This window comes from Cnephaeus nilssonii, assembly GCF_951640355.1.
Source record: "Cnephaeus nilssonii genome assembly, chromosome: 6".
NCBI lineage: Eukaryota > Metazoa > Chordata > Mammalia > Chiroptera > Vespertilionidae > Cnephaeus > Cnephaeus nilssonii.
The window spans coordinates 80,839,487-80,860,353 of NC_137077.1; the positions used below are offsets into that span (position 1 = coordinate 80,839,487).

The 20,867-nt window shown below is 35.0% G+C and overlaps 1 protein-coding gene and 1 pseudogene across 8 annotated transcripts in view; both read right to left on the reverse strand.

Moving 5' to 3' along the window:
• Window positions 1–20,867, reverse strand: part of CEP290 (centrosomal protein 290) — a 119,152-nt gene that overhangs the window by 73,199 nt on the left and 25,086 nt on the right. For 6 of the 7 annotated variants that reach the window (XM_079774226.1, XM_079774227.1, XM_079774223.1 and 3 more), the window contains exons 13-22: window positions 16,751–16,923; window positions 15,866–16,028; window positions 14,202–14,302; window positions 14,043–14,130; window positions 12,959–13,071; window positions 11,326–11,410; window positions 10,652–10,794; window positions 7,463–7,627; window positions 6,929–7,078; window positions 4,763–4,878 (exon numbers count right to left, since the gene is read on the reverse strand). In XM_079774226.1, coding sequence (XP_079630352.1) covers window positions 4,763–4,878; window positions 6,929–7,078; window positions 7,463–7,627; window positions 10,652–10,794; window positions 11,326–11,410; window positions 12,959–13,071; window positions 14,043–14,130; window positions 14,202–14,302; window positions 15,866–16,028; window positions 16,751–16,923 — 1,297 coding nt within the window. Of the gene's footprint in view, window positions 1–4,762; window positions 4,879–6,928; window positions 7,079–7,462; window positions 7,628–10,651; window positions 10,795–11,325; window positions 11,411–11,692; window positions 11,786–12,008; window positions 12,777–12,958; window positions 13,072–14,042; window positions 14,131–14,201; window positions 14,303–15,865; window positions 16,029–16,750; window positions 16,924–20,867 lie in introns of all 7 variants that reach the window. The other variant, XM_079774229.1, reaches the window with a different exon arrangement.
• LOC307101994 (farnesyl pyrophosphate synthase-like) lies at window positions 16,942–20,816 on the reverse strand (annotated as a pseudogene). The gene is made up of 2 exons: window positions 20,741–20,816; window positions 16,942–18,493 (listed from the first exon to the last, which is right to left on the reverse strand). The product of its transcript is annotated as a farnesyl pyrophosphate synthase-like (transcript).

Sequence of the window (20,867 nt, forward strand, 5' to 3'; positions counted from 1 at the left end):
TTGTAAGAAAATACTAAACATCTGTATGCCAACAAGCTGGAAACTTGGACAAAATGAAAAAAAAAACCCTCAAAAACTATATCTTCCAAAGTTTAATCAAGCATCAGAAAACTTGAATAGAGCGATAAACAACCCATGAAATTGAAGCAATAAAAAACAAAAAACAAAAACACAAAAAAACTCCCAGCAAACAAAAGCCCTGGTACAGATAGCTTCACAGGAAAGTTTTACCAAATAATTAAACAAGAACTAATATCTACCCTCCTCAAACTAGTCCAAAAAATTCGAGAGGAAGGAATACTTTCAAGCATTTTCCATGAGGCAAGCATTATCCTAATTCCAAAACTAGATAAAGACACTACAAAGAAAAAGAATTACAGGCCAATATCCCTGATGAACATAGATGCTAAAATCCTCAAAAAAATATTACCAGATCAGATTCAGCAATATATTAAAAATATCATACACCATGACCAAGTGGGGTTTATTTCAGGGATGCAAGGCTGGTACAATATTTGCAAATCAATAAATGTGATACATCACATAAACAAATTGAAAGACAAAAATCACATCATCATATCAATAGACCCAGAAAATGCATTTGACAAAATCCAACACCCATTCTATATAATAAAAGCCTAATATGCAAACTGTCCCCTCAACTGGGAGTTCGACCGGTTTTCTGACTGCTCACTATGATGTGTGCTCACCACCAGGAAGCAGCGCGGAACATGGCGGGCGTCATCGATGCGAAGCTGGCAGCAGGTGGCAGTGGAGGTGCTGCTGGCCCTGATGGGCCCCAATGAGAGTGGGACCATGACAGGATGGTGGAGCAGGTGAGTGGGCAGCATCAGACTAAGGCAGGGTCCGATCGCCCTGCCAATAGCCCCGCAGACAGCGACCAGCGTTGGTGGCGGGAGGGAGTGGGGGCAGCGGGGCCCAGGTGCTGCCCAGGGCCCAGAGGTCAGTTGGGACCTGCCCTTCCAGGCCAGACGCTCCCGCTTCGATTGCCGGCCAGGCCTAGGGAATGCACCCATGCATGAATTTCCTGAACTGGGCCTCTGGTTGTTGATAAAAACTCTCAGCAAAGTAGGAATAGAGGGATCATACCTCAACATAATAAAGGCCATATATGACAAACCTACAGCCAACATCATACTCAATGGACAAAAACTAAAAACATTTCCCCTACGAACAGGAACAAGACAGAGATGTCCGCTTTCACCATTTTTATTCGACATAGTACCGAAAGTCCTATCCACACTGATCAGACAAAAAAAAAAGAAAAGACATCCAAACTGGAAAGGCAGTGTAAAACTGTCATTATTCACAGATGACCTGATATTGTACATAGAAAACCCTAGAGCAGTGATGGGCAACCTTTTGAGCTTGGTGTGTCAAACTTCGCCAAAAAACTGAGCATAACTCAGGTAGTGTGTCACTTTGAGGAAAAAACATTATTTCGCAAATGTTTCATCCTCAGGAGCAGCAAATGTTTCATCCTTGGCATGCGGCCGCCTCAGCGGCCGCGTGTCATCAGAAATGGCTACGCGTGTCAGTGCTGACACGTCACTGCCCTAGAGACTCAATAAAAAATTGCTAGATATAATAAATGAATTCGGTAATATAGCAGATACAAAATTAACATCCAGAAATCAATGGCATTATTATACACCAACAATGAACTTTCAGAAAGCTAAACTAAAAAAACAATCCAATTTACCATTGTAAAAAAAAAAAATTAAGAAACTTAGGAATAAACTTAACTAGGAGGTAAAACACCTATAGTAAGGAAACTATAGATCATTAAAAAAAGATGGAAGAAGACATAAACAAGTGGAAGAATATATTGTGTTCATGATTGGTAGAATTAACCCTTTGCACTCGCTTGCTTTTTTCTCGATTCCTTTATTCTACTCGGGATTTAATTTTTTAAATACCCCAGATTTTACAAAGCGCGGCAGTAGAATAAAAAACTGGAGTTTCTTTTCATACAAGCTTATTTATTTGGATTTTTTTATATTTCAAATTATTGATACATTCAAAGAGTATAAAAAGAGCTGCTACCGATGCTAACCGTGTTAAGTCACACTCAACATCCGAGTGCAAAAGGTTACTATCATTAAAATGTCCATACTTCCCAAAGCAATCTATAGATTCAATGAAATTCCTATCAAAATACCAATGGCATATTTCACAGATCTAGAACAAATACTCTAAATATTTATATGGAAACAAAAAATAGCCACAGCAATCTTGAGAAAGAAGAACAAAGTTGAAGGGATCACAATACCAGATATCAAATTATCCTAAAAAGTCACTGTAATCAAAACAGCCTGGTACTGGAATAAGAAAAGGCGTATAGATCAATGGAACAGAACAGAGATCCCAGAAATTGACGTAAATCATTATGCTCAGTTAATATTTGACAAAGAAGACAAGCGCATACAGTGGAGTAAAGACAGTCTCTTTCAATAAATGGTGTTTGAAAAACTGGACAGACACATGCAAAAAAAATTAAACTAGACCACCAACTTACACCATATACAATAATAAACTCAAATTGGATAAAAGACTTAAATGTAAGTCATGAAACCATAAAAATCCTAGAAGAAAATATAAGCAGCAAAATATCAGACATCTCATGTAGCAGAATTGTCACTGATACAATGCATAGGGTAAAAGAAACAAAGGAAAAAATAAACAAATGGGACTACATCAAACTAAAAAGCTTCTGCACAGCAAAAGAAACGAGCATCAAAATGAAAAGGGAGCCCACTGTATGGGAGAACATATTTTCCAATGATATATCTCATAAGGGGTTAATTTCCAAAATATATAAAGTACTCATACAACTCAAAAAAGGAAGACAGCCGAAACCGGTTTGGCTCAGTGGATAGAGCATCAGCCTGAGGACTGAAAGGTCCCAGGTTCGATTCCGGTCAAGGGCACGTACCTTGGTTGTGGGCACATCCCCAGTAGGGGGCGTGCAGGAGGCAGCTGATGGATGTTTCTCTCTCATCGATGTTTCTAACTCTCTATCTCTCTCCCTTCCTCTCTGTAAAAAAAAAAAAAAAAAAATCAATAAAATAAAAAAAGGAAGACAAACAACCCAATTAAAAAATAGGCAGAGGACCTGAGAGTAGACACTTCTCTAAAGAGGGCATACAAATGGCCAAGAGACATATAAAAAAGTGTTCAATGTCACTAATTTTAAGAGATATGCAAATTAAAATGACAATGAGGTACCATCTCACACTTGCCAGAATGGCTATCATCAACAAATCAACAAATGACAAGTGCTGCCGAGGATGTAGAACAAAAGGAACCCTCATGCACTGCTGGTGCAACCACTATGGAAAACAGTATGGAGTTTCCTCAAAAAAATAAAAATGGAACTGACATTTGACCCAATAATTGCACTTTTAGGAATCTATCCTAAGAAGCCAGAAACACCAATCAGAAAGAATGCATGCACCCCTATGTTCATAGCAGTATTATTTACAATAGCTATGATCTGGAAAAAGCCCAAGTGCCCATCAGTAGATGACAGGATAAAAACACTGTGGTACATTTACACCATGGAATACTATGCATCTGTAAAAAAAGAAGGATCTCTTTCCCTTTGAGACAGCATGGAGGAACCTGGAAAGTATTATGCTAAGCAAAATAAGCCAGTCAGAGAAAGACAAGTATCATGTGATCTCACTTATATGTGGAACCTTTTGAACAAAATAAAGTGACAAACAAAATAGACCCAGAGACATTAAAGCCTGCAACAGACTGACCAATTTCAGAGGGACGGGATTGGGGGTTGGGAAGAGGTTAACCAAAGAACTTATATGCATATATGCATAGCTCATGGACTGATAATAATAAGGGGAAGGACTGGGGAGGGGGTGGAAGTGGGGTAGAGGGGTCAATGCGGGGAGAAAAGGGGACATCTGCAATACTTTTCAACAATAAAGATAAATTTTAAAAAATAAAAAAGATGTGTCAGACACTGTTGCCTAACCAAGCGATATTCCAAAGTCATCTGCAATCAGCTTAGCATAAACTAATTATGCTGCCATTCTGTCTGCCACTGACAATGATTAAGACTTAGCTCATTAGCCCAATTCTGGCTAATAAGACCTAAATCACAGTCTGCCAGAAGCCTCTGGAGAAAAATTTGTATCAAAAAATAAAAAGTTGTGTGGAAAAAATACCCCTCTTCTTCAATGGGCGAAATAGTTCTATCTTCCTTGTACTCCTGTATCTACTTTATAACCATGGTAGGACATAATATGACTTAACTATAATTAGCTATGGGTTTCTTATTATATCAGATAATAATCACCCTTAGTGTTTAAATCACCTTTCATTAAGTATTCTAATTACTACTAAATTTTTTTTCTATATTGATATAAATGGGTTGGCAGAGATAAGAAGAAACACAATAGTCCCCTATGAAAATATGAATAATTATGATGGTGATGATAAAAAATGATGCCAACAGCTGACACAAAATGTTCATATGTGCCATGACATTTACAAAATTCTCATATCTGACCATTTTCATATAACTCACCTGTTTCAGAACACCTCCATGAAAAAGGTATTACTATCACAGAATATTTTAGATACTAAACTGACACAGATAAAGTAGAGTGGAAGAGGCAGGAGGGAAGGGTAAACCAAATATGTGAACTTCTTATGTTCTGCTCATTATTAACATGAATATGCTGCAATTATATTTATAAAATGTTGCCAACACTTATACCTTAGATATTCTTTATATAATAAGCTTTGTTGATGACGAATTACTGCAAATTTTCTGTTATACTCTTCAAGAGAATCTTCTAAATCTTTTAACTTATTTTCTTTATATTCTAGTTCCTAAAAATGGGTTTAGAAATAAGAATGTAAAAAACATCAGAATACATTTTAAATCTGAAGGTAGAAATTTATATTCTGGCAAGAGTATAGAAAACTATAGAAAGGAGAACAATAACCATAAGTAGCACAGATCATTTCTATGATTATTTTGAATATCTTTGTTTAAGGCATATGGAATGAGGCAATATATGTAAAAGAGAAGTACTATAAAACAGGTAAAATTAATTTTATCATATATGATAGTTACAGTAACCACACAAATTATCAGACGCAGTAGTTGTATACTTATCTTTAGCCACTCAGTCCCACATACCCTTTCATGAACATCCTATATAATAAAAGGCTAATATGCAAATTGTCCCCTTGGGAGTTTGACTGCTTGCTATGACATGAGCTGACCACCAGGGGTCGGCGCAGAATGAAGGAAGGCCCGGGCCAGCAGACAGAGGCCCTGATCGGCCCTGATTGCTGGCCAGGCCTAGGGATCCTACCTGTGCACGAATTTCATACACTGGGCCTCTAATATATATATCTACTTGAATTATCCTAATTAATTCTTTTCAAAGATAAAGAAACTGAGACTTAGAAGATTAAGTAACTTACTCAACATTAAAAGTCATTAGCATTACCTTTAGCAACCATTTCCTACGTATTAATGCTGAGCTTGGTGCCAGGTACCTTAAATATATGTACATGAAACACTGTAGGTCAGGTCTGTCTGACTCCAAAGGCCTTGCTACTTCCCTCACTCTGTGCTGTCTTAGGATTGAAGTCCAAGTACCTGTTTTACCACTTTGAAAAAGTTTTTAGATTCCCAATCAGTGCTCTCTCTCTATGCAACCATAGTGCTTCTCATGTTTTTTTTTTAATATAAAGACTAGAGGCCCGGTGCATGAAATTCATGCACAGGTAGGGTCCCTAGGCCTGGCCGGCGATCATGGCTGATTGGGGCCTTCCTTCCCTGGCTGCCGGCCTGGGCCTACATTAAAAGTAATGTATAAGTAGTTAAGGTTGTTGCTCCCTAACTAAGATAGCATATAAATTCCAATATCCAGAAAAAGATACATTAATGTAATTTCCAAATATAAAAATAAGAATTTGATAATCTTAACTCAAGTATATTCAGAAATGGATTATCTAGGAAAGGGAAACAGAAGTGCTTATAATAAAAAATATATTCTCACTTATTTTGAACTCATTTTTGTAATTATACTGTAATGTATGTAATGTTATGGGCAGTCACACTTCAAATGAAATACTGAAAAGCATCCTTCGTGAGGCCATTCATAATAACCACGATATAGATGGCAAAACTGAGAAACAGGGGGCAAGCAGTCCACAATCTAATTTGCTAATAGATTAACTAACACTTTACAGAGTAAATGAAAAAAAGAAATAAAAGAGAATTTAGTTTTCTTCTTCTTGCAGTTAAAAAAAAGGAGTAATTTTAACCATTATACTAAAAGGACTTTATTTACTTCAATTGCTTTTCTAACCAGAAAAAAACAAAAGTGCCCACGTTAGCCCTGGCCTGATGGCTCATTTGGTTGGATTATTGTCCCATTCATCAAAAGGTTGTGGGTTTGTTTTTCAGTCATGGCACATACCTATGTTGAGTGTTTGATCCCAGGTCGGGGTGCATATGGGAGGCAACCAATCAATGTCTCTCTCTGTGTGTCTCTCTCTCTTTTTCTCTTTCTCTTCCTTCCTCTATTTTAAAAAACATATCCTTAGGTGAGGATAAAAAAAAATAATAAAATAAATACATAAATAAAAGTGCTCATTTCATTTATACATTACTAGTTTAGAGCAGCTGTATATTATTCCCACTGTCAATCATATATTTCATATGAATGATATCCAGTGAACAAGGTGTGTCAGTATGCTTCTCATGCAGATAAATGGAATTAATTTTATCTATAACGTTCCATCTAACATCAAAATCCATTAAAATATATCTCTGTTAATATGTTAAGAACTCAAAAAAAATGTGAAGACTAAATTGAAAAACATACTATCAATTGTTATTCATATATAAAAATTTCAGTACCTGTAAAATATGTATTAAATATTCATTCAGAGAATTAATAATATTGGTACTAGATGGTGCTATTCCATCAGGTAAGTCTACACCTTTAAAAACAACATTTGATCCTTCTGATTTCCGTAAAAGACTGGTTTCTTTTTCAAGATGATCAATCTGGAAACAAAGAATTCAGGAATGAGAATCACATCTCTTATACCCAAAGGAAGACAAATTTAGAAGCAGTAACTGAATATTTTTTAAAAGTAGACATATAAATGCCCTGCCAGGAATTAAACCATAATTTAATTTCCACTTAGAATTGCCTTAATATACTAGTACACTTAGAATTTTTGTATTTTGTTATATTATAAGACATTTATTTCTCCACATAATTTTATAATAAAAACCCAAACAGGTGTTTTCTTAATGATGAAAGAATTAATTCAAGGGGCATTTTCTAATAAAGTAGTCATTTTTTTAAAAATTAAAAGTTTCATATTATACCTATGTTCGGTGCTTAACATTATATTTTATTTGATTATTTGATAAAATTCTCACCTTTAAATTTGCTTTTGCCAACTGCTGAGAATAATTTATAGCCTCCTTCCGAGCTTCCCTGAGCTCCTGTCTTAATTCTTCATTCCTCCCAGTAAATTGGTCAACTTGGGTTTTCAAATGGAGATTGGCATCAAAGATTCCTTCTGCATTCTTTGATTCCATTGCCTAATAGATTTAGATTGTTATATTTAAGAAATGTGAAGAAAAACATTAAAATCATAGTTTAAAAATCTATTTTTAAATAAAATTCACATTTAAGCATTTTACTATTCCCATTGCCATGTATAATAACAAAATAAGCCAAATCTACTTCTTATTAATGAATTTAAATTTATAAAACTATTTTAACTTATAACAGTATTACCAAGTTTAGTAACTACTTTATTATAAAAATTAGCAAACATCTAGCTAACCTTAGTAGACCGGTAGACTAGTAAGTCAACGGAATAGGAACAGGATGACAAGGGTTCATATCTTAACCAATCTCTTACTAGCTTGGCAAGTGACTTAAATTCTTTATACTTTAGTTTCCTTATCTCTAAAGAAGAGTAAATAATATTAGCGCTGTCAACTTCACAATGTTGAAGTCAAAATGAGATATACATGAAAATACTTCGAAACTATGGAGCACCTAAATTTAAAGCATGAGCAAAGAAATTGAAGTTACTACATCCAATTAAGTGAATTTTCCGTTGCTTTCTCTCCCCAGTTGAAGCACACATGGTAACACAGGCAAAGTATAACATAGTATTACCCAAAAGTGCTAGATAAGCAAAAGTAATATGTCAAAAAATTAGAATATCAAAGCGCCTTCATTGTCCTAATTCTCCAACAATCATAAATCCATACACACAAGTACATAATATATAATGTATATAAATACATTAGGACTTTAAAAGAACTATATGGAAGAAACCTGTTAAATGCAAAGCAAAGCTTCAGAAGTAAAGGTTGAAGACAAAGTGGTAGGATGAATAAAACCAAATGTAATCTCATACTCAGGAAGGTGAACTGGTGTTGAACTCTGGGCAGCAGATTTATAAAAGGAAGCCTTTTCCCTAAGAGCTCAGAGCAGGACATGTAAAGTAACAAGATATACTAATTCAAAGGGATACCAGGAAGACAGAAATAGGCAGAAGGGGATTTCTGACAGACAACAAAGTAGTCTAGTTAGTTCTGTTGCTAAGAAATAGCATCATTCCATCTACATGGTCTTTTGGTAAAATAATACTAAATTAGATAGTGACTCAGGGCACTGAAAAAAAATACACAAAAAACTGTAACAATAGAAAGTGGACTGAAGTGCATAAACCAGAATTATCTGATCTCAAGATTCTGAAGATTTCTTACAGGAGGTATTACTAGGTTATTTGTGAGTTTTAGACAGGGATATATTTCTGAAAAAAAGAATGACAACCCAGAATAAATGCAGATAAAAACCTAGGGAAGTAGTGGCTGTAGGAAGGCCAAGGACTATTAATTGAAATAGAAGTAAAAATTTCCAAGTCTATTCATTTACTAAATAGTTTCCCTTGGAGAATAAAATTTTATCTGAGATATAATATTAGTAGTGGGCAGCATAATAGACAAAAGATAGAATCATTTTAGACATTCAAAATAGCAGAGGCAAAAGAAAAGTCAGAATGAGTAACAGAAGGAATCAAATTGTTCTCATAAATTATGTCAAATGATTTTCCTGCCTCAGGAAGTTTTTATCATCTATTTCTCTCTTCTAATAATATAGTGTCATTAAAAAAAAAGTATTCAACTATTGACTGGTCATCATTAAAAAAAATTCAATGAATAATGAGACGTTTTTATATTTAAATCAACCACAAATTTAGGAAACAACATAAATGTGGTCAGATTACATAAATAACATATTAAAAATCTAAATATAAAATGCATATTTTACTAAAGTTTATCTAATATCATTAATACTGGGAAACTTTTTAAGTCCTTATATGGTAAATATAAATAGAATATTATTTGATGGCTAAAATATTTCCTGTAGCAATGCTTAATTTTTTATATATTTAAAATATTCTTACTACATTCTATTACACTTATAGTTTTGTGACATAAGATCCTCACAGACCTACCTTCCCACATTTAACAATACAAAAACGATTACTTAAAGGTTCTAGAAAATAAACAAAAGCAAACAGATTTTGGAGAGGACTTGTTACTTTAAAAAGGGGAACAACCAGGAGTGATTTGCCATTTTTAAAGCTTTCCTCTGAGGGCAGCCTGCAGTTGCAGTGACCTGTCCAACTTTCTGGCCTAGAAAACCAGAGGTCAGAGCCAGCCCAAAGCCACATGAAAGGGAGAGGGGAATCCCAGAAAGAAAAAAGCTAGCAAAAGGGATTTTCAATTTCTGTGTAAAAACTATGTCCGGTCTAAGGCTGACCATTGAGGCAGAAGAACGGAGATGACAGAAGAAAGTATCAGTGAACATAAAGAAAAGGCAATAGCAATTACACAACTGGGAGAAGAAAAAATAACAAATTAGGAAAAAATGAACCAGCTTCAGGGACCTCTGGACATCAAAAGGTCTAAAATGTTTCACTGGGGCTTTGGCTGGTGTGGCTCAGTTGGTGGGAGTGTCGTCCCAAAAACCAAAAAGTGACGGGTTCTATTTCCAGTTAGGGCACATGCCCAGGCTGAGGTGAGGGTTCGATCCCTGGTCCGGGCACATTCAGGAGGTAGCTTATCGATGTTTCTTTGTTTCTCTCTCCCTTCCTCTCTAAAATAATTTTTTTTTTAAATTAAAGAACACACTCTCTCTTATAAAAAATATAAAATGTTTCACTGGAATTCCAGAGAAAATGGAACAGAAAAAAGTAATTAAATAAATTATTGGTAGAAAACTTCCTAATTGTGGTGAATAACGTAAGTAAACAGATTCAAGAAGCTCAGCAAACGCCAAATAAGATACATATACATATATACAAATGTGTGTGCACACACACTCAGGCACATTATAGTCAAACTGGTAAAAAACAAATATAAAGAGAAAGTTTTGAAAGCAGCCTGAGAAAAAAAAATACACATTACATACAGGGAACAATGATTCAACTGACAGCAAATGTCTTATCAGAAACTGTATAGACTAGTAAAACAGTGAACAATATCATTAAAGTTGATGAAACAACAAAATGAAATCATTAATATAAAAACATAACTTACATTAACTAGTCTCTCAAGACTAGGAATTATTAGAGATGTTTCTCTTCCATTAACATCAGGATCTTTCTGCATTTCCTTAATAGCTTGCAATATTTCTTTCATACCTCCTTCAAGTTGTTTATTTTCTTCAACTAATTCTTTTACTATAATGACATATGTTTCTCATTGAATGAATAAATTTTACACCATTTGCACTATTCTATATCGATGATAAATAGTTCACATATAGTAAAAATAACTCATTTGTAAAATGCAAATAAATATACAAAAAAGTTCAACTATAAATTCAATGTGTGAATAGTTGAGCTGAATGATATACCTATTAAAATTACATGCATATACATATCTCATAGTTCAAAGAAATAAATCATAAGCATATTTTGCCTTCACTTTATTAAATTTTTTAAAAATCTGTTTGCTTTCATTATTTCATTAGAGAATAAAACAGAAAAATTAGACTTATTTATAATCACAAAAATATTCAGACTAAGAACATTCTCCAACTATGAATATAGCAGAGCAAACCAAATGGATGAGAGAAACTAATGTCTATACCTTATAGAGGTAATAAGGCTAAAACAGATGAGAAAACAGAGTGTCTAAGTCCTTTCACATCCATGATTTTCAGTATAAGATAAATAAGTAAAGAAAAATAAGAGATAATAGTAACTTACATTTACTCTGAAATTTGGCTATTATTGTTTTACTTCTTTCTAAATCTCGTTCTTTTTCAATTAGTTCTCTTGAAAGAAATTCACTCTGAACAAAACATAAATGAAATTATTTTTTTTTACAAAATATCACAATAGTTTAGTTCTGAACTTTTAACAAAGTTTGATTAATTGAGGTTTAACACACCAAATACAAGTTATAGAGACATAATAGCAGTCAAAAAAATAAAATCTAAATGATAAAACAGATGGTGATCCTCTTCCCATCTTCTCCCTCCCCCGCCCCCAATACCCATGGCAAAAAGCAAACAGATATAATGAAGGCTTTTGTCTTTAGTACCACCATCATCTGTTTTAATATTCATACTACCTGTTCTGCCTGGCTTCTATGACGTTCAAGCTCTAGTTCTGCATTTCTACTCTGTGCTTCCTTGATCAATAAATCCTGTGCTATGACTTCATTCTAAAGAAATAGTCAATAAATTAGGCAAGTTGATGAGTTCATATCAAATGTACTGCATTTTTAGATTTTAAAAAATAGAATGTTGCATAAATTAATGCTAATGTTCAAACATTAAAAAATCTTATTGTAATTACTACTTATAGAACTTTGTTAGAAAATAAATTTTTAAAAAAAGAGTTAATAAAAAAGCAATCCCAGGAATGCAATTTGGAGGAAAGCTCACCTGAGATCTAAGAAATACTAGTTCTCTCCATAGCTGTTCTGTAACATTTTCAACTGGATCTACCTGACATAATTCTGATTGTGCATTAACAGGCACAGGATCTGGAAGATTAACTTCAAGTTTACTTTTCAAAATCTCTGCCTGTAAGGGTACTTCACTTTTTCTTTTATCTTCTTTCAAACTATCAGCACATTTTATTTGGGCATGAACCCGCTCATCTTCTGGTGCCGATATTTGTGATTTATCCATGTCAGCTTTCTTATCATGAATTTGTTGACAAAATATTGCAGATTTTTGCCTAAGTGATAACTTCCACATTAAGTCTGAAGCTGTTGATAAGGCTTGTAAAGACAAATTGCTTTCTTGTGTGAAACTTGTCTTCTCAGGTGCTTGATGGCTTTCTGACACTTTCTTCAGAGAGTCGTCAGAAGAAGAATATAGTAAGTTGTTTATTTCTTCATGACTCTCCCTACTAAAGGCACTGACTAACGATTGTAGATTTCCTAACGATTGTAGACATGGTGCTTTAAAAATCTCCCTTATTGTAATAGTTTCTGGAGGTGTATTATTATTTACTTGTGTAGATGAAGAATGTCTAGTTAAAGAGACAAAAGGATCCACTTCACTTGCTACACTATGACGAACTTCAGATAACATTCTTGGTAATGATCCTACAGTCATGTTTTCTTCTGACTCTTTCTGGTAAGACTCTGGAATACTGATTGATGCTCTCCTATGCAGCAGCTCTACTTTATCTGAACTCCTAATCTGTATTCAGAATAAATAATGTCTCATTAATCAACCTTTAAATCAATAGATTATTTAAATAAAAAAACATTTTTTAATTTAACAACTATAAAAAATAGCGATGTCTAAAGTGAGATAACAGGGCAGAAATGAAAGAACTGACCATTTTCTTTATTTTCTCTGTCACAGCAAATACTGTTTACCTTTGAATGTGCTGCATTCATGTCTTCAAGGTTCATGAAATCAAATTTTCTTTCTCCCATTCTATTTTCTTGAGAAAAGTTTTCTGTTAGGTTCAGGTCCACAACTGTTAACCCTACATATAAAAAATATAACAAATTAGACATAAAAATAACTCTCCTATTATTTTAATACTTTCACTCTTTAAAACTAGAATCAAGTTTTAAATCAAAAATGATAGAATAATTACTTCTAAAATCCCTGAAAAACATGTAGTCTATACAACCTTCTCATTTAACTCACTTTTAACAAGATATTAGTATGAGAAACTAATATATACTGTATCCTCTCTATCATTCCTATTCGTTCTATATATAGTTAAAAGACACAAATGAAGAAAGTAGACAAAAATCTTGAATAATGAGAAAACTGGTTAATATACTAATAAATTATGAGTTTTTGCCCTTCTAGAAATTTTTTGATGTACTATAGGAACTAAAATGCTAAAAAAAATACAAAAAAATGTATTACTCATAGATATTTATGAACTTAGTTAAAAACAAATTTCTTTTCTATGGTCTTCAACAACTATAAGATACTTAACCAATTGTTCTCTTTATATCATGTAAGATAAACAAACAAAAAATACTAATTTTTATTCAGAAAAACATTATACAGTAAATAATAATGTCTAAAAAAAGTTTTCAATACATAACTCTCTTAAGAAAAGGTAAAATATTATCAGTAACATACTAACATAAAAATTACTAAGTTTTATCATTACTAATCACAACTTACTGGCATTGTCTACAAATTAATACAGACTTTACTGTAAATTTTTCAGAAGTTCATGATGCTGAAAGTTTGTTTTTTATTCACTTGTTTTATTGTTTTTTGTTTTGTTTATTTGTTTACCAGTTCCAGATTTAGGACTGAACCCAATGACACTCATTTATATAATCTTCATCAGGCCATTATTTGTATTTACTAAAATTGTAGCAGAACCACAGTAATAGAGAGATGACATTTCTAACATACAGAAAATTTCAGATCCAGACGATTCATTTTCCAATGATTCTTTTAAAGGTTTGGAATAACTGAGTATACCTGAAGTTGCAGTTCTTTTTCCTTTTTCTTGAGCCATTTGGCGGATTTTTTTTTTCAGGTCAAGTCGTTCTTCCTCTAAACTTTCAATCTATAAAGTAAAAATGATTAGTACTTTTCTTTAGTTCAACCAGAAAAATAACCAATTGACACTGCACTTGCCTCTTTCAAAAGAATCTGGTTTTCGGCTCTGTATTGATGCTGTTTTAAACTTTTGCTATTTCTAAATTCAGTTAAATCAATCATTGTCTTCGGTTCAAGGCCTAAAATAGAAAGTAATGTGATTAAAATCTTATCAACATTCAAATGAACTACAAAAAGTTCATATAGCAGCTAGTTATCATAAAGCAACTGGTTATAATTTATTAAGTCAGCATCACTACAGAATAGGGTATATTTTGTGCAATAACTTTCCTGATATTTGAACTATAACCCTCCAAATTTAAATTTTGTCACAATTATTAATGAAAATCCTGACAAAAAATATTTAGGATCTATCTTCTCCATGTTTCCCTGTCACAGAGGTACTATAAATGTAGTAATTAAGAACATAATTAAGTCATAGGGATAAAACTGTATAATTATATACATTTTGGCTTGTTGTCAAGGATATATTAAAATCAACCCAAATAAAGAGTGAGTGCAGTGCCTGGCACAGAGTAGTCATTATTTGATATCAATATCAAGAATATTGGCTGCTCTGCCTGTGGAGTAGCCACTCTCTGTCTCAGTGCTTCACTAATACACTCTCTTTCATTTTAAACTCTAAAAAAAGAAAGAATATTATGACTAGTCTGGTGCTTCCAGTGTGCATGTATCATAACTTTCTATTACTTAAACAACTATGTTCTGAAAACCAGATATTAAGATTATCTCAAATAATTATAACCAAGTTTTGCCGCCTTTACAGTACAGAAAATCTGCTGTTTTTGACTGCTATCTGGATGGCTCAGTCAACTTTAGGAACTTCCAGATCGAAGTTGGCTATCATGTGATAAGCCATCTATCAGAAGTGTAACTTAAGGTCCTAGCATGACTCTGGGTCCTAGTTAGACACATTTTTACAGATAAATCATCTGTATAAAATACTTATTTTTCCTTCCTCTAGATAACAATTTTTACAGATGATCATGTTAATTCTAAGAAAGCATTAACAAGTATTTACCAAATAAAATCAAATCATTATTTAGATCTTTATTTTCATTTTAAAGTAGCAATTTAAATTAGAATGGCAAAACATTAAAACTGGTAATATTCAATAATAAGGTGTTTATTGAAATCAATATATAACTTCTCAAGCTATATTTATTACTTCTTAGAATCAATAGTATCCTTAAAATACTCAACCAAAGAAAAACTTAAGCAGTCTAAATTATAAAAGTCAAGTACTTAAAAGTCTTAAAAAGGTTTATACAGTATAGTATTTCTAAATGTCCTCAAGAATTCTTATGAAACAAAGGCATCTTACAAACTGACATGGGTCACATAGACATTACTTTGATTGAAAAAAATTAAAGGGTTAACTTCTAATGTGTGGTATTCACTTAGCAGACTTTCATTTTTAGACCAGCAGTTCTTACTGAGGAGATCCTGGCCTGCACAGAGCAGTGCTCCAGTCCTGCCCGCTGCCATCCCAGCCCTGCCAAAGCCCCAATCCCACATCAATCAGAGTAGCTCCACTTTTATTTGTTTTAAAGATTTTTATAAAAGAATGTATTTCAAAAAAATACAGTCAACTATTTAAAAATAATAAACAATCAAAAAGGAAAACAAAATGATTTGACAATTAAGATTGAGTAAAAGACATATCTTAAAAGATGACTCACCCACACGCTCTCTAAGTGCCTCATTTTCATCAAGGAAATCATTGATCTTCATCTCAAGTTTATTGATTTCCTTTGTCAATCCTTCAATCTCTCGATCTCTTATTTTAATTTGGTTTTTACAATTCTTTATTTCAATAACAGCATCTTCTAAACCATATACTCCCTAAAAAATACCCAATCTAATTTAAATATAACATGATATATTTGGAATAAATTATTAAACTCATGAATTTATTTTCTTATTAAGTCTGTGGGAAAGTGCACATATACCTAAGGTCTGCATCACTAAACTGTGTTTTTTACTGTGCTTTAAAAAAAAAAAAGTCCAATAATGATGACAGAAAATGGAAGAGTTGAAACTTCTCAATACAACACCCTAATAGCAAAGTGACTCAGAATATTACATGTAAAAGGCTTCACAAAATATAGAAAATAAATAGTAAGGGTTAATCGGCAATACCATTACAATATGTAAATCATTTCTTGCCTGACTTAGTGGTAATCAGATTTTAAAATATATTTAAAAAAAGTACAAAGTCAGGCTGTGTTGGCATGCTACGCAATAAAAGAGCCCCTGTTATAACTTTTATCAAACTAACCAGGTGTCAAATCTACATGGTGGCATACTGACACAGATTACAAAGAACCTAATCCTGCTGCCTCACCAAAGCTGATTATCTGGCAAATGGTTTCAAAACAATTCTCCTGCCAAAAAGTAAATGCTATGCAAAAGTTTGAATAGTTTAATATAAATTGATTAGGATAATCTTTATCATAAGATATTTCTGGAATGCTTTTAAATGGTATGCAGTAAATGGCATAGAACAGTGTAACTGTGTCAAGAAAAACTCTAAACTCCTTGACTGACAAGATAAAAATACATACAGATTCATAATCTTTTAATCGCTTCAGAGTCTCAACTAGTTCTTTATCCTTTTCCTTAGCATCAGCCTCAGCCAGTTCAGCTGTTCTCTCAGCCTCTTTAGTCTTCTCTTCTAAAATTTGAACCTTAGATTGCATTTTCATATAATGAGTCTGTTGAGAAAGTGTTGAAGCACCTACAAGGTAAAAGTGAAAATCATAAATGATTTGAATTGATTACTCATTCCTTTAAATCACTGATTCCAATATGGGTGCAGAAAAAGTGACATATCACTAAAAAAGCCCTTTTAATATCACAATTTCTTATTTATAAAATAAAGCTCTAATTTGGTTGTATTAATAAAACTAAAAAAGTAAAGTGCAATAAAATCTCAGCTGAAGGGGTATGGATTATAAAAGATTGCAAAACACTGCTTTACAAAGAATGATCACTATGAAAAGACTGCTAACATTTTTCTAATATTTAACCTCTCTTTTGTCCACTGTAATAAACTATGGAATTTTAGCTGGACATATGACCACTTGAAATAAACACTAAATTTCTACTTACACTCCAGCAGCTCCGTGCAGTCATGTGACTAATGCGGTACAGATAGAAAAAGCCATGTGCACATTTTAAGAAATGTTGGTGAGTTTTTTTAGGATTTACTGTCCTAAATCCTAGAGCCTCCCCTCCCCGCCTTTACAGTCTCTAGGTCACTCTTTCCTCTTATAGATCTTGTGTTAGCCTCAGGAAGACGGCTGGGGTCAGGGTTGAAGAGCACTGCTCGGTGAGACCCACAAAGTGGCTGTAACTGCATGACCAGAGCCTGCAAATTGCAGCTCCTCATAGAGTGCCTTCATCTGGACCACCTTCTCAGCCTCTTTCTGCCCATAATTCCGCTGCAGGATCTGGCGCTGTTCCAAAGAGGCCCGTTGCAGACACTGAACCACCAGCCAGCTGCATTTGTTGTCCTGGATGTCAACGTCAATCTTGTGTGTCACACTAGAGTCCACAAAGAGGTCAAGGTAGTCATCCTTAATCTGAAAGAACTCTCCCATCTCCAGCAGGAACTTCTTGGCATTGGCATGTTCCTTCCCTTCTCAATGCCCGCCATATACTAGTTTACATGGCAGCCACTACAAGAAGGCAGAGTAGAAAGCTAACTTATACTTAACAACAGATTTGTACCTCTTTTCAGTGAATCTGCCCACGTTGCCCTGCAGGGCTGTGATGAAGTCCAGGCTCTGTTCAATCTCAGCCTGATAGGAACTCTGCAGAAAGAGCTTGATCAGGTTCAGGTAATAGGCTGCTCCCAGCAGCAGAGCTTCAGCAGTTGGTTCCGTAAGCATAGCATCACGGATGGCATCCAAACCTATGTCTGGCTTTGGATACCAACAGATCTAGCCCTTGTCAAGTGAGGGATGAATCCATAACGTTGTCTGACACCAGAAAGAAAGCCTGGAGCAGTTCCACACACCAGCCCACAATTATGCCTACCGGAGACTATCAGCATCCATCCTGCTTTCTGGGTTCCACCAGGTCCTGGAGTGTTATGAGTACCAACATATCCCGCTGGTACTTACCTGCAATAGCATTGTACTCCAGGACCTCCTTGAGCCAGGCAATAGCATCTCTTGTATCTGGGTGCCCCATGTCACCCTCAGTTAACACCCTGACAATCTGGGATAAGTGCTGGATGAAATTCTGCTTTTTTTGGTCATAAACATCCAATTTCTGGTCTCCATTCCTTCTGTTCCTGGATGCTGGTCAAGAAATGCTTTTAAAGGAAAGAAGTGAATCTTTCTTTTCTCTTTCCTCCCTCGTGGCAGCTGGAATATATACATTGAGGCTGGAACTCATACGGTCTTCTTAGGACATGAGATGGAAACCAGATGTCAAGATAGGCAGAGTATACAGAATATCTGATATCTTATTTGTGCAGTTATCACACTAACCCTCAACTAGTTGCCTCAGTTTTGTTTATGTCATGAAAACAGAGATATCTATCCTGCTTAAACCATTATTACATTTGATTTTCTGTCACCTGCAGCTAAACTTAAACCTAACTAATAGCTAAAAAAAATCACTACTTTATTACCTTAACAAACTATTACTAGACCAAAATATAATATTCCTATCATTATAAAGTTTATTGACACAGATCATTCTTATACTCATCTTACCTAATAAAAGAGAAACATGGAAATTAACTATCACTCCGCTACGCCCACAGCCAATCAGAGTATGCAAATTAACCCAACAAAGATGGAGGTTAATTTGCAAATGCAGGCGCAGAGCGGTGTGAAGCCTGCTATGAGGGGAAGGAGGGCAGCAGAGGGAGCTACTGGAGTGGTGCTCCAGACAGAAGCGAGCACTTGCCGGCTCCTGGCGGGCCCGGGAGCGGGGACTTGCCGGCTCCTGGCGGGCCCGGGAGCGGGGACTTGCCGGCTCCCAGGCGGCCGGGGAGCGGGGACTTGCCGGCTCCTGGCGGTTGGGGTGGGGAACAGGGACTTGCTGGCTCCCAGGCAGCTGTGAGTGACGCCAGGGGCCTATTCTTGCACGAATATCGTGCAACGGGCCTCTAGTCCATAATAAAGATCTACTGATTTATTGGGCATATACTTACGTATTGGTATTGGACTAGTGTGGGAGATCACTTTTGTATAAGAAATGAGCCCTGTGCTCTGGAGTCAACAGCCTAGCTGGAGAAATGTGACAGAGGTTGAGTGGTCCCCAATATCCATTCTCCCTTTCCTCCACATGGCCCTCCATAATATTTACCTGCCTATACTTCAGTATGTGCTCTTTGCCTCTTTCCCCTTCTTCCTTCATCTTGCTTTCTGAAACGTGGATGTGACGCTAAAGCTCCATTTCGAATAAGGCAGATGAGGGAACACCCCTGTGCAATGGTCTAGATCAGTGGTCGGCAAACTCATTAGTCAACAGAGCCAAATATAAACAGTACAACAATTGAAATTTCTTTTGAGAGCCGAAAACCAACTTCCGGGCATGGTCCACGAAGTTTCAATTGCACTGTGTGTGCGCGCCCGCACGTGGTATTTTCTGGAAGAATCACACTCAAGGGGCCAAAGAGGCGCATGTGGCTCACGAGCCACGGTTTGCCGACCACTGGTCTAGATTCAGGCATTTCCTAATTCCAATGCACAAATGAGGAATACATTACTATCTTGATTTTGTTACTATTTTTCAGATCTGTTTCTGACAGCTAAATCTAATCCTAACTAATGAAAGGGGAAAGACCATTAGCTGTCATATTTACAAGTTAAATTCAAGATATAGAGTATACTCCAATACACACATCTGTGGGCTTTAGAGGTCAAATGCTGTGACTGACTGAGGTTGAAGTGTCATTAGATAAGACCTCTACCTTATTCAACAGCAGAGATCAACTGCCACTTTCTCCTGTTGGCTGGAATGTATAACATCAATAATATCAGTCATCCTTTTAAAGCACTTTAAACTACTGCCAACATGTAATTCTAATACACAAATTATACACACATATAGAAATATGTATATCAAGTGGGCCTTGATGTTGCTCAACAATAACACATTTTCCTAATCTGTTCATTCTTCCAGATGACCATTTCATACTTCCTCTTTTCTACTCGCTCCTCAAACTTCTAATAGATATTCCCCTATCCTCACTTTCAGCTGAGAACCTTGTTTCCTGTTTACTGAGAAAACAGAAGCAATCAGAGAAATTCTGCAAGTTCTCACTGAAACATGGGGATCAGGGTGCCGACTTCTTCTGTGGGTTTTTGCCCTACGAAGTTTGAATAAATTCGCATACAAAAAGCCTTCTTTAATAAAAAATGTAGAAGTTTGTTGGAAGCAGATACAAACTCAAAATGGGAAAGGCCTGTTTTTTCCCTCTTTCATGGGAAAAAAATCCAAAATTTGAATCTATAATTTGTAATTTGTTGCGTCTTTTTGTCTCTGGGTTTATATAGGCTGCAGTTTTCTGAGGTATTATGTATTCTGGAGACCATTCTTTTCCTTATTGTGTCTCTTCCACCATGGGATCTTAGTCTTGTAATAAGTTTTCACGATCCCCATTTTCATGTTGTCGTTTTTTTTGGTTATTTTATTTGTCCATGTTGGAGTTATTTTAGA